The sequence below is a fragment of the Melanerpes formicivorus genome, unplaced genomic scaffold (genome assembly GCF_026170545.1).
Source record: "Melanerpes formicivorus ecotype bairdi unplaced genomic scaffold, bMelFor1.0.p_v2 SCAF_12, whole genome shotgun sequence".
Taxonomy (NCBI): domain Eukaryota; kingdom Metazoa; phylum Chordata; class Aves; order Piciformes; family Picidae; genus Melanerpes; species Melanerpes formicivorus.
In genome coordinates this window covers 3,264,877-3,279,128 of record NW_027142364.1, presented here as the reverse complement: position 1 = coordinate 3,279,128, position 14,252 = coordinate 3,264,877, and the positions used below count along the sequence as shown (strand labels likewise).

The 14,252-nt window shown below is 49.7% G+C and overlaps 1 protein-coding gene across 1 annotated transcript; it reads left to right on the top strand.

Moving 5' to 3' along the window:
• The first annotated feature begins 7,817 nt into the window (after positions 1-7,817).
• On the top strand, positions 7,818-13,759 carry EIF5A2 (eukaryotic translation initiation factor 5A2). Its single transcript, XM_068144992.1, has 5 exons — positions 7,818-7,928; positions 8,250-8,439; positions 10,245-10,349; positions 11,795-11,926; positions 12,585-13,759. The coding sequence occupies exons 2-5, from the start codon at positions 8,275-8,277 to the stop codon at positions 12,642-12,644; spliced, it is 462 nt and encodes a 153-aa protein (XP_068001093.1). The 5' UTR covers positions 7,818-7,928; positions 8,250-8,274; the 3' UTR covers positions 12,645-13,759.
• Positions 13,760-14,252: the final 493 nt, after the last annotated feature.

Sequence of the window (14,252 nt, the reverse complement as noted above, 5' to 3'; positions counted from 1 at the left end):
CACTGGGGAAGCTTAGACTCAGTGCTGGGGCCTCTCTAGGCATGACAGGCAGGAGGAGCACTTGGGGAGAGTTCACAGCAGGTTTGTCCCTGCTCTGAGGCAGAACCAGGCTGGGGTTCCTCCAGGAATGGAAGGATGGGACAGCAGAAGCAGGGTGGCAGGGAGAGTACTGGCACTGGGGTGCTGGGTATCCCTGCCGTGATTTGGCCAGTCTGCACGAGTAGAACAGCTTGGGCTGTGGCCACACAACAGCCTTACAGATGGTTTAACATGAGACAGGCTGTCGAAAAATGCTTTGATAAACTTCTGCTAAGCTTCGTGATGATGCCCCAGGGGCACCAGGCAGTGACACTGTCGGTAACTCAGCAGTGAAGGGGTCATTTATTTAGCAAGAGTGAGCAGCCAGCCTTTGTTCTGTGTGACGAAGGCATAGGTGAATGATAGAAGAGCCTGGTCCAGTTACAGCAGTGCAGCACACACATCAGCTTAACAAAGCCCAAACGACAACACTGCCCAGAGCCATCTCCCTGAACTTCCCGGGACATCTGCCTGGGGCTCCAGAGGCGCTAAAGTAAAATGACTGAAAACCTCTGCATGTGTTTAATCAGCCTTTCTCTCCTCCTTTCATCCCACACCCCTGAGAAGCCTTTGGCTGAGCGGCACTAAACCCATGAAGTCTGGAGTGGTTCTCTCAGAGTTACCAAGCTTCACATGCCAATAATTAATTTTTTTCCCGGTGTGCTGCCAGCAGAAGTTAGCCTGCACTCACTCCCTGCTGAGCTTCAGGGTGTGCTTCCTTGCAGCAGCTGCTGCATGGAAGGGAAGTCAGTCTTTGCCTTTCGGGCTGGGACCTCACACCATGGACTGACCCTCTTGGACCTTCCTGAGCCACAAGTGGACAATGTACCTGCATGCCTTTTACTATTACTATTTCATTTATTTGCATGTTCCTCTGGAGATGATGCTCTGCTCCTTGCAGGACGTTTCAAATCACTTCTGCTTATGGTTGCAGTGGGGTGGGCTGCAGCCTGTGACAGAAGGTGCAGAACTGAGTGCTGCTGAAGGCTGCAGCAACCCTTGTCCTCACCAGAATTCTGGGCACCCCAGTTTAAGAAGGACAAAGAACTATTGGAGGGAGTCCAGCACAGGGCCACTATGGTGATTTTAGGGGACTGGAACATCTATCATAGGAGGAAAGGCTGAGAGAGATGGGGCTGTTTAGCTTGGAGAAGAGGAGACTAAGGGGGATTCTATTAATGCTTCCAAATGTCCAAGGTGTGGGTAGCTGTCAGGAAGATGGGGCCAAACTCTTCTCAGGGGTCCCCGGTGACAGAACAAAAAACAATGGGCATAAACTTGAACACAGGAAGTTCCATCCAAACATGAGATTGGATTCAGACTGGATGTTAGGAAGAAGTTCTTCACCAGGAAGGTGGTGAGACACTGGAACAGGTTGCCCAGGGAGGTGGTAGAAGCCTCATCCCTGGAGGTTTTTAAGGCCAGGCTGGATGTGGCTCTGAGCAACTTGATTTAGTGTGAGGTGTCCCTGGCCATGGCAGAGGGGTTGGAACTGGATGATCCTTGAGGTCCCTTCCAACCCTAACAATTCTATGATTCTATGAGAAGGAACTTTTTCACTTTGAGGGTGGCAGAACACTGGAACAGGCTGCCCAGAGAGGTGGAGGAATCTTCATCTCTGCAGATTTTCAAGGCCTGCCTGGAAGTCTTCCTGTGTGATCTGCTGTTAGTGATCCTGCTCTGGTAGAGGCAGATGGACTTCTGAAAGAACTTCAGTTCTTTCCACCCCCTGCCGTTCTGTGAGCCTGTGTGACTTTGTGATCTGCTGGGCTGAACTAGCACCAGTGCACTTGTACCGGGTGTGAGGATGCAGGCAGGCAGGGGGCAGGGCAGCTGGTGAAATCTGCAGACATGTTTACTTTTGTCTTGTCACATCAGGCTGGTAATTAGGACTGCACACTTTATCTGTCGTTGCTACAGACCAGGTCCACCCAGGCTTGCTCTCGGAGGCACGGCTCGTTGTTGAATCATTATTTTTATCTCTCAGCCTTAACAGTTTTACCAAGTTGCTAATCATTAAGAAAACTTAAAAGACTGACTCATACTTATTAGCTAAATGGTCGCTGCACTTCAGTTAACTGCGCGATGCGCTCTCCTACCGCGGTTAGCTAATAATGCAACATAATTAATAACCCCTGAGAAAGCATCTTGTCAGCAGGAGCTGGGGCACTGTTGTCCTAATGTGCTGAGATGACAGCCATTAGGACTTCTCTCCTCTGCCAGACAAATGGATAAGGGGATCCAGTTTCCCCACTCTCTGGGTGTAATTTTAAAATTAGTTTGACTTCCCTAATCCAATAAACTCAGGACATTTGGCCCCATTAACACTTTCCACACTCATTTATCACTAATTTTTCTGCCTGGCTTCAACTTGTTGTTCAGCACTGAGAAGCTCTACCCCCTCACCAAGGCAAACAGCTGGTGAGGATGAAGCTGAACCGAGTTGGGGCTAAGTCTTGGAGGTACAATAATGCATTTTCTGAAGTGCCCAATGTCCTCATCCTTCAGTGAAACCTGAGCTGAGGAATTGCAAAGCAGGGCAAGTAGGTTTGGATCCAGCAGCACACAGAATCCTGTCAGCATGAGATTTGACTTAAGGTAACTGATCCTGGGCTCAAGTGTCCCACTACATCTTGAGGCAACACTGGAAAATGTTATGCAGAGACACAACTGGAAGAGCTGAGATGGAAGAGGAGGAAACTCCTCCCCACCAGCATGATGACAAGTTACCTTGATTTCAGTAAAGCATTTGACACTGTCTCCCACAGCATCCTTCCAGCTAAACTGAGGCAGTGTGGTCTGGATGATCAGGTAGTGAGGTGGATGTGAAGTGGTTAAAGGAAAGAAGTCAGAGAGTTGTTTTCAGTGGGACAGGGTCTAGTTGGAGGCCTGTATCTAGTGGAGTTCCTCAGGGGTCAGTATTGGAATCAGTACTATTCAATATATTCATCAACAACCTCAATGAGGGCTCAAAGGACACTGTCAGCCAGCTTGATGATGGCACCAAACTGGGTGGAGTAGCTGACACACCTGAAGGCTATGCTGCAATTCAAACAGATTTAGACAGTCTGGAGAACTGGGCAGGGAGAAACAATGAAATTCAACAAGGGCAAGTGTGAATCTTGAACCTAGGAAAGAACAACCCCAGGGATCAGTATATACTGGGGACTGACCTGCTGGAGAACAGTGAAGGGGAAAAGGACCTTGGGGTCCTAGTGGATAGGAGGGTGACCATGAGCCACATGAATGATTAGGGGAGTGGAACATCTTCCTTATGAGGAGAGACTAAGGGAGCTGGGGTTCTTCAGCTTGGAGAGGAGGAGACTGAGGGGTGACCTCATTCATGTTTATGAAGATACAGAGTCAGTGCCAAGAGGATGGAGCCAGGCTCTGCCTGGTGATGTCCAGCGATAGGACAGGGGGCAGTGGGTGGAGAAATAGGAGGTAATTTTTTTTCACTGTGAGGGTGACAGAACACTGGAACAGGCTGCCTGGGGGGGTTGTGGAGTCTCCTTCTCCAGAGAGATTAAAAACCCTCCTGGATGTGTTCCTGTGTGACCTGGTATAGGTGATCCTGCTCTGGCAGGGAGGTTGAACTGGATGATCTTTCAAGGTCCCTTTGAGCCCCCAACATTCTGTGATTCTGTGAAATCCTGGCTGTGGATCAGTGGTCCTGACATTTTTCCTGGGTAGTACCTTGTGGCTTTTGCCTCCTATATTCTGCCCAGGAGAGAATGTGGCTCCTGTGACCATGGCACATACTGGGTGGGATACTGCTTTGCTAGCACTGAGGCAGGCCCATGAGGAGGGAACAGCCAGAGTTACTACCTGATTTCCCTCTTCCTAGTGGGAGTTACACTTGTCTCCCTCTAGCTCAATGTCCCTGCACTGTCACCTTTCACTTCTGATGGCCAGTGTATGCCCAGGGTAATTCCCCGGGCAATTCAGTGTGGTGCGGCTGTGTGCAGCCCCCACCCAACCATCTTGTCCAGCTGGGAGGTTCTGTGAAGTACAGAAAGGTAAGAGCACCCACAAGGCAGGCAGAGCAGCACTGCAATAGTTTTTAAGTGTCCCAGAATAAAAATTCCGTAATAATTGTAGGGACCATCCAGCATCCCAGAATCCCTTCCTGAAGGCCGATGCAAATGACAGCTGAGTCACTGGTGCTGCATTCAACCTTTGTAGGAAGGAGCAGGTGAAGGGCAGGATTAAAGCAGTGCCTGGAGCAGAGTGGGGTGCCTATGGCAAGGTGACTGCAGAGGCTCTTCAATCCGGTTCATGCCGCACAGAGTGGTTGCAGGTAGGAGCTCTGAGGGTCTGCTGAGCATGGTACTGTCCTATGGAGGTGGGGGTCATCAGTCCCCAGCCTCTCCCATGTCCTCCTGCTCCAGGCTGCTCCCAGAAGTCAGTGTGAACCCTTACCCCAGCAGTCAGGACATGCTGGTGGGATCCCAGGTAAGGCAGCTCAGCAGCAGAAACAGAGAGACCTTCTCAGGCTGGAACAGGGCTGTCTACACTGCTTTATTCACGACTTGTTAGTTCTAATCTCATGAGCTGCACCCAGTCTTGCTGAATGAGCTTCTCTGTGTGTTCCCAACTGGCTGTCTCTTGGCTGGCCTGCAGAACTTTCCTCCTGCACTCTCTTCTGTCCTCCAGGCACTCAAGCCACCATGTTTCTTGATGTTTGACAGAGATGTCTCACAGAAAATGCACCAATGGCTTTAATGAGGGCACCAGGCACATAAGTGAGAACAGACATCACTCAAATCCCTTTAAACTTTCCAAGGGTTTTCTAATTCCTGACCATCTCTGCAATGCAGTTTGTATAAAGACTTAGGAAGGAGAACCAGAGAGGGTGTGGATGCCCCACCCCTGGAAGTGTTCAAGGCCAGGCTGGATGGGCCTTTGAGCAATCTCAAGATGTCCCTGCCCATAGCAGGGGGGCCGGAATTAGGCGATCCTGAAGTTCCCTTCCAACCCAAACCATTCTGTGAGTCAAATCTTGATAACACAGTGAGTCTGCTCAAAAAGAAAAGATGTGTGTGAGAACCAGCTGTGCCACACAGGAAAGGAAATGCATTTACATGTGAAAGACATTTATAAACAACAAAAATCTCTGAACTAAAATTGCTGCTGTTGTATAAGACTGTGAGATAATCACATTACTACTGTGAAAGAAACACAGTTCAGAAAATACATTTTGATCCAGACAAAGGAATGATGCCTTCAAGCAATGACTGATGGAGCTGATTTCCAATACTTCATTGAATCTCAACTGAAGGCTGCCTTGGAGCATGTTTTGTGCCTCCAAAATACATGTCATCTACTGCAGCACTTGTGTTGGTCCAAAAGGCCTCTCACGTTGTCCACAATGAATCTGTTAATTGCAGCAAATCAACCAAATTTATATCCAGCAACAGAGCAAGAGGACAGAGTCTCAGGCTGTGCCAGGGGAAGTTTAGGCTGGAGGTGAGGAGGAAGTTCTTCCCAGAAAGAGTAATTAGCCATTGGAATGTGCTGCCCAGGGAGGTGGTGGAGTCACCATCCCTGGAGGTGTTCAAATTTGACGTGGCACTTGAAGCCATGGTTTAGTTGTCATGAGGTGTTAGTTATTAGGTAATAGGCTGGACTTGATGATCTCTGAGGTCCTTTCCAACCTTGCTGATTCTGTGAGGGGGGAAAAAAAATCAGTAGTGCTTAGCCTCAGTAGTGCTTCAGTTTGGGTTCAGAGCAAGTGGTAGCTCTCTCACAAGGTATTTTATTAGAAAAAATAAAAGCCCTAAAATGTGTGCAACTGATCATATGCTTGCAGGCAAACAAAGACACATTGCACATATGAAAACACTTAACAGACTGCCCCAGACTCTGCTTATCAACTGCCAGAGAGGGAAAATGGGCAGCTCCCCAGGGCAAAGCATATCATCTGCAGAGAAGGCTGGGTGAGGCTGCTTCCACCAAAACCCCCAGTAAGAGAAGAGAGGCACCACCTCAACCTGCTGGAGCATTTTAAAGAGGCCTCCTGTACATGAAAGACAAACTTATCTCCTTGGGTACATGCTGTACCATTGGGAGAGGGCTCTATGGAACCAAGGGTGGGTGGGGCTGCAGGCAAACAGATCACACAGATTAGCACCAATTCAATAAAGCATTTTGTGGCACATCGTTTTTAAATGTGCTGATAAATGTGACTTTGTGCAGCAACCCTATTAGAAGACTGATGACAAATGCAGGATCCTGAAGCAAAAAAAAACCACCACAGGACAGCAAATTGCAGCCCCTGGTGCTGATGGCAGAGGCCAGCTCTGACATTGCTGTCATAGAATTGCTAGGGTTGGAAGGGACCTCAAGGATCATCCAGTTCCACCCCCCCTGCCATGGGCAGGGACACCTCACACTACAGCAGGTTGCTCACAGCCACATCCAGCCTGGCTGCAAAAACCCTCCAGGGATGAAGCTTCCACCACCTCCCTGGGCAACCTGTGCCAGTGTCTCACCGCCCTCTGTCACCCAGCCCCTGTGCCAGTGTCTCACTGCCCCCTGTCACCCAGCCCCTGTGCCAGTGTCTCACTGCCCCTGTCACCCAGCCCCTGTGCCAGTGTCTCACCGCCCTCTGTCACCCAGCCCCTGTGCCAGTGTCTCACTGCCCCCTGTCACCCAGCCCCTGTGCCAGTGTCTCACCGCCCCGTCACACAGCCCCCTGACTTTTCTCTGTTTGCGTGGTGTTTACAGGTGATCCTCACGGCACACAGCAGCTCCACAGAGCAGCCTGCAGGAGAAGTTGGTCAAACAGCTAAGAGCACTGTGGCTTGTGACACAGAGACCTCTATCAGACGTAATAGTTTGGCCTCATTTTGCTCGGCAGCTGCCTGGCTTCGCGGCTGTGTTCCTGGGCACACAGCAGGGCAGGGGATGGGTGCTGGAGGCTGAGGAGGGCTGTGCCATGAGCACTGCACAGGGCGCCTCGGGTCCTGCCTAATGAAAACAAGCTTCCGCCGTGCTGCCTTGGCAGCTTCAGGCCCCTTTGGCTGATTGTTATGCACCTGCCAAACCCTCGTTTCTGATTGTTCTGAAAGATGAGGCTTTGAGCTGGCAGCGAAGCACACCTCAGGAGGAAGCACCGAATGGGAGCATGGAAGGGACCTCAAGGATCATCTCAGCCAACTTTCCTGGGAAAACTACGGTCTACATAAGATGCCAGGAAGGGATGAGGTTGAGTCTTATCTCGCTAGGCTTTGAAAACACCCATTTCTTCTCCAGTTCATTTAAAATCTAAGGTGTCTCGCCCGGAAGCCACCGGACCGCCCTGCGGGGGAAGCGCCACAGACGCCGCGGCCCCAAAATGGCGGCAGGAGCGAGCTCAGGAAGAGATGCGCGGCGCCGCCTGGCGGCCGAGGGCGCCGCGGCGCCTTGCGCTGTCGTAACAATGGCGCCGGCGCCGGCGGTTGCCTCGGTAGCAATGGCGCCAGCGCCGCGCGATTGGCGCGCGGGCCCTCTGACCGCAACTGCGCTCCGTAGGTGCCGACGAGGGGCGGGACGAGCTCCTTGAGGCTTGAGAGGCGAAGGCGGGAAGCGCCCCCGGCACGTGGTCAGGCGGAGGGGCGGAGGGGGCGCGGAGGCCGGTCCCGCCCCGTCGGAGGCCGGCGGGGGGGTGCACGGGCCAATGAGCGCGGCAGGCGGCGGAAGCCGGGGGGCGGGGCCGGGCGGGGCGCGCTGCGCGCGCTCCCCGCTGCCCGCCGCCCCTTCCCGCCGGCCGCCGCAGTGGTCGGGCGCGTGTGCGCGGCGCCGAGTTCCGCCGTGCCCCCGCCCCGCCCGGCCCCGGCCAGCCCGCCTTCACCGACTCTCCTCGCCAGGTAAGAGGGGCTGCGGCGCCGCTCGGGGACGGTGCTTGGGGTTACTGCGCGGGTGGTGCTGAGGGGATGGGGAAGTGGCGGGGGGAAGGCGAGGCGAGGCCGGGCGCTACCGATACCGGGGAGGGGTGGGGGGCCCCGGCACGTGGCAGAGCCCCGGCCACCGGGCATGTGTGTAGGAGCGAGGTGGGCTCGGCCCCAGGGCGCCGCCATTGCGCTGCCCTCATCGTGGGGAGGTGGTTGGATGTCGTCGTGTGTGCCCCCCCCCCGCCCCATCCTTCCCTGGCCCTTCCCGCCGTGCCCGACGCTCTCGTTTCTGTGCAGCCCCCGCCACTAGCCCCCAGCCGCCATGGCCGACGAACTCGACTTCACCACGGGCGATGCCGGCGCCTCCTTCACGTACCCCATGCAGTGCTCGGCGCTGCGGAAGAACGGCTTCGTGGTGCTCAAGGGCCGCCCCTGCAAGATCGTGGAGATGTCCACCTCGAAGACGGGCAAGCACGGCCACGCCAAGGTGAGCGGCCCCGGGCAGTCTCTGCAAGCCCGGATCTGTTGCACGGCCCCGCAGTTGGTGCTTCTGCGGCTCCCGGCCCTCTTAGCAGCATCCCTGCTGCGCGGCTGGCCGGGAGGGAAGGGTGTAGCGTTTCATCTGGCAGAGCGTTCTGTATCCAGCCGAGCCGCTGCTTCTCTTTCAGCAGTCTCATGTGTCTCCACTCCGAGGGTTTCCAGTAATGTAAAGCAGGAAGGTGTTCAGGACAGGAGGTGGTTTATTTTTTTAACCCCAAACTTGTTAAAAAGTTGCTAAACACTGATAGTGATAACAGACCTGTAGTGGGGGCAGGGTAAGTTCTGGAAGGGGGGGCTGATGAAATCGCTAGGGCGTGGTTGGGTTGTGTTCTTGCTACCCACCCGAGCACTCCTGTGCCTGCCTGTGCTACCAGACTTTCACTATCGCTGCACTGGGCTTCGGTGCTCACTAGAAGTGCCTGTGTTGTTACGTAATCCAGAAGTGCTCAGCAGACAATCCCTACCTCTGTGGGCCTCCTCTGGCCCTGCATGTCTTGGTGCTGCTGCTTTCCTTTTCTCAGCTCTCAGTGAGGAGTATCTTCCCCCCTCCCACGTCCCACCAGGGACATTCTTAGGCTACTGTCTGAGGCTGTAGGCCTGCTGCCTGAGCAGTTGGCTTATGCAGCTGTCCAGAGCTTGGACCGAGGCTAGGCACTCCCTTCATTCATTCAACAGCACTGTGTGGTGGGTATATTCAGAGTTTAGAGGCAGATCTGTTACAAGCTGGAACACCTCTCCTGTGAGGAAAGGCTGAGAATTTGGGTTATTCAGCCTGGAGAAGAAAAGGCTTCAGGGAGATGTTATTAGAGGCCTTTCAGTACTTAAAGGGGGCCTGTAAGAAAGATAGGGAGAGACTTTGTTCTGTTGCAGTATGCCCTGCTAAAAAGGGTGATCATTCTAAACTACAAGAGGGGAGCTTCAGACTAGATAGAAGAAAGACATTATTTTTATAGTGGGTGGTGAAACACTGGCCCAGATTGCCCAAAGAGGTGGTAGAAGTCCCATCCCTGGAACCCAATCCAGGTCAGGTTGTTCAGGGCTCTGAACAACCTGATCTACTTGAAGATGTCTCTGTTAACTGCAGGGGGATTGGACTAGATGACCTCTAAAGGTCCTTTCCAACCCAAACTATTCTGTGATGAAGCATGGACTACTTGGAGAGTTCTTAAGTTTCTAAAGCCTTGTATGATACATGTAGGTGGGTAGAGTATTTAGGTTTTGTCAGAGCTATAGCCAGCCCTTGCTAGTTTTTTCCCTTTTTCTCCCCCTTATGGCTTGTTTTACTGGACAGATCCAGTTTTCTTAAATACTGAAACAGTTGTGATAGTGGAAAGACCCGAGAAGAGCAGGCTAGGAACTGGTAATTTGAGTGCTAGCTGCAGTGGACAGGTGCTGCTTGCATAAAGGGAGGTGGGAGATGCTTTCATCTCTGTGCATGACCACCTCTTCTCTTCCCTTTAGCCTTCATGTTGTCACCAACACTGTTGTGTTCCTCAGAACAACTTGAAGTGAATGTTTTAAGCACTGCCTCCTCACACTTGCTGGTGTAAAACTACAGAAGGCTGTGGAAGATAACAGCGGCTGGTCTTTGTCCTCATCTAGTAGCATGCCATGAAGGGATGAGAGGCCGCCTTCTGGTCCTTGGGCTGCTTTCACACCTCAAGCAAAAGGTCTAGGCAACAAAACCAATGGCAATGACATCCTGCTTCTCTAGGATCAACAGTAACTGATGTTCTTTCTCTTCTCTTGTAGGTCCACTTGGTTGGTATTGACATCTTCACTGGTAAAAAATACGAAGATATTTGCCCTTCAACTCATAACATGGATGTTCCAAATATCAAGAGGAATGACTACCAGGTGAGTTACAGTCACTTTGTCCTCCCACATGTTAAGAGGCTTTATACTCCTAAAATAACACATGTAAACTCCTCATCCCAAACTTGCCTTTCACATAACAAAGTGCAGTTGTCAGAATTAATGGAATTTGCCTGCCTGGACATGACATAGCTGAACTCCCAGCATTTAGTGAGTTGTTAAAACCACCAGAGCTCACTGATGATGAGCTCCTCACTCTACTGACACCCTCATCATGCAGCAGCAGTCTTTAGAAATGACAGGTAAAAGACCAGAAACACATTTTTTTCTAGCTCATATTGTAAGGTCATTACTTTATTCTTTGTGATGCTGACATCCTTTAGAATCTGGAGAGAAACAGCCCTGTCTCACTTGAAGTAAATTTGAATTTAAGCATATAATGTCACTCATAATTTCACCTTACATAGGATAGATAAAGCCACAAGACAGTCTTACACTGCATCTGATGCCAGGTCTAACTTGGTGCAGTGCTTTCTGTGTAGAAGCTGGCTTTAGTTATCATCAAGCAGTGTTGGTGCTCATGTACTGTGCTCTGAAATGCATGGATAGAGATTTCTGTAATGCTATAGATCTCTTAAAAGCAGCACATTTCAGGTTCTGAGCTATAACATCTCAGCTATCTTCCATTGTCTTGGGTGTGGTTCCCAATGTGTTAGGCCTACATCTGGACAGGAACCAATCTATCCAGGTCAGTTGGAACGCTACAGTTACTTGTCAAAGCCTTGAGTTCAAGGGGTCAGCAACTCTTCAGGACAGCTGATGCTGTTTGAATTCAGTGTGACTACCCTGTCTTAGGGCTTAGACTTTCCAAGAGATGCTTAATGTTGTTTTGGGGATCTTGTGTTCTGGAGTCCTTATTGCTTCTGAAGTTCTTGCTGTTTATCAGGCTTGTTAGTGCTATCTTTGGGGTTTACTGTTAACATGTTCCAAGTTCCTTGCCCTGTCAAAGTAGCTGTTCCCCTTAGTTCAGGCTTTCAGTTAGGCTGACAGCAGTATTATAAAACTGGTCCAGACCTTGGTGGATGTTCCCTAATCTATTCATTAGCCTTTAATGCTAATATGTCACCGCACAGATGTAGCTATAGAAGTGTACAGTTCAAGCACTGTGTACTTTATAAAAGAAATGCTGTTCAGTCAACACCATTCCAGTTACTGTTTCTAATTCAAAGATGTAAAAAGCTGGACCTGAAAGCAGTCAGTACCTTTTCTAAATCACAAGGATGGGTTTGTGGGAGTTAATCATCAGGGTTCTGGTGGCTCTTCTTGCCACAGTTCCCCTAACTCTCAGCCCTCTCCACTCTTCGTAACTGCTACACAGTACTAAAGAATTCATGTGACAGAGTTCACTGCTTTCTGCCTAACCTTCAGCTATTGCCTGCTAGTGACTACTTACACTAAACTTGCTAAAAGTGAACTTCTCTTCACAGCTGATAGGTATTCAGGATGGGTATCTCTCCCTGCTGACAGAAAGTGGTGAAGTTCGTGAGGATCTAAAGTTGCCAGAAGGGGATCTTGGCAAAGAAATAGAAGTAAAATTCAATGCCAATGAAGATGTGCAGGTAAGCACAGAGCACAGACAAGAAGAGTTGTGGTTAATTCTACTTGATTATGCAATGAAGGAGTCTTATTCTGATAGTGACCATTTTAATCTCTCTGTGAAGAGAGGGTAAGAAGCATGGGAATTGGTCCTTTGAGATGTAGAAAGACGTCTGTACTGGAGCAATCAATATGGCACTAAAACCTAGCCCAGCTGACAGTAAGGTGATATGGATGTCTCCATGTCTAGATAAATCCTACCAGCGTTGTCTGCAAAGTGTGGAGTGGAGCTTCCAGGCTTCCTTCATCAGGATCAAGTGTAGAGCTCTGTCACAGATGCGGCCTGAGTAGACTGATCTGCTGTATTAGCAAACCTGTCTGCAGGTAGCTTTGCAGACTGCAGTCTGTACTAGGCCACACCAGCTGCTAGTGTGGCTCTAGTGCAGCAGCTTGTTCGTCTTCCTCTGCTGTACATACCTCAGGCTGCCAGCCAAGGCAAAGAGCAAATTGGTGGGAAGGGTAGATAGGGTGGGAATTCTAATGACTGCATTTTGCCAACTTGACCTTCCTCTTTCCCTCCCAAGAGAGATGGGACAGAGAGTAAAATGTGATAGTCTGTAACTTCTAGGAGTGTTTCCTCTGGCATGGGGCTGGAGCTCACCTATCTGCCTTCTCTTCCAGATATCTGTCATAAGTGCAATGAATGAAGAATGTGCTGTAGCCATAAAGCCTTGCAAGTAAAGAGGATCACCAGGCTCGGGCAACTGCTCAGGTCTGGACAAACCACAGATCTATAAATTTGGTTCTTATTGTCACCAAAGCTCTGGCCTTCACAAGCAACCTCATTTCTTTTTTGAATTGTTAAAAAGCAGTGCTGGATTCTGGATTAATGTTGCAGGCTAATGGCAGTTTTCAAAATCACTGAGATTTTAATTCCTTAATTGTAACTATTTTAACATTCCTGTGGGTTTCAGCTATGAATCTGAGAAACCAATCAGGTGTTACTAGTGGATATATTTTTATTTGCTTGAGCAAAACAGTGTTTGTCTGTATGAACAGACAAAATACAGTATTCAGGGGCTTTTAGATAAGCTGGTAGGTATCTAGGGTTATAAAGTGACCTAGAGCACAAATAGTATTTTTCTTGACATGTTTAGGTAGAACTGACAATAAAAGTAGCTTTTTTTTTTGGTTTGTTTGTTTGGGGTTTTTGTTTGTTGGTTGGTTGGTTGGTTGGTTTGGTTTGGTTTGGTTTTTTAAAGCTTAAGTATTTTGTGGATTGGGACTCTTGCAGAACTGTAGGTGCCAATCACAACTTTTAGACCAAGAAACTCAAGTGATCAAAAATGCCAGCTGGCTTGACCAAGCCCCAGTGGCCATGTGCAACTTAACTGTATTACCTCTGTATTCTTCTTTGCCAACTTGTTGGCTTATTGTAACGATAAAATGGTGTCAAAGCCTACCTGTGGTTTAGGCAGGCAGTTGGAATATTGGGTAGATAAGACATAGATAGGTCAAGGGGACACAAAGGTGAGAATGGATGTTAAAGCTATAGACTTTCACTCGAGGCCTTTGTCAGACTTGAAAAATAAAATAGAAAAATGCAGTTCAATTGCTTTCCTTTATTGTATTTATCTTAAACTATACAAGGGTGACAAACTCCATGGGAATCTGTTGCAGTGCTTCCAGCTTTAGGTTTTAATCTTCAGGTTCAGACCATACTTTTGTAGCACAGGGACCACATGGTTTTGTTTGGTGTTCTTGTTTTTTTCACAAAGTGGGACAAACTGTAGCATTGAGCCTAAACTAGATGCATGCCATTCTTTTTAAACCAATAAAAACTATTGTATCTTCAACGTGTAGACTTGACAGACAATACTGGACAGCCGTGGCTTAACTAGAAAAGTATACAAACTGCTGCATAGTTCTGAAAGCCCCACTGCAGGGGAGTTCTGAGTCACTGAAACACTGCATGCATGCCTCTATTTAGTAGCTTAACAGGCAAACACAAGGCTTCACAGCAATAGTTATGGAAGGATAACCAGCCCGCTCCCGTTTAAGGCGTTCAGCTTGAATTTTGAGGCGTTGTGACTCTTCATGAGTGGGAAGCTTCCTTAGTCTGTGGCTCAGACCTCTCTTCACAGGTGAAAAATCGTTTCATGAACTTGCCTTAAGCTTCAGTGGCTGTTGGCTGATGGAGGACAGCTCGTAAACACGTGGCATGCTGCCCTGGACGGCCCGCACAACTCGCACTCCGCTGGCAGCAAGAGTCACGCTGCCATTAACTGCTTCAAATGTTTGCAGCTTAGTAGGAAGTACTCTCTAATCCCCAAAGGGCTCACGGCAAAA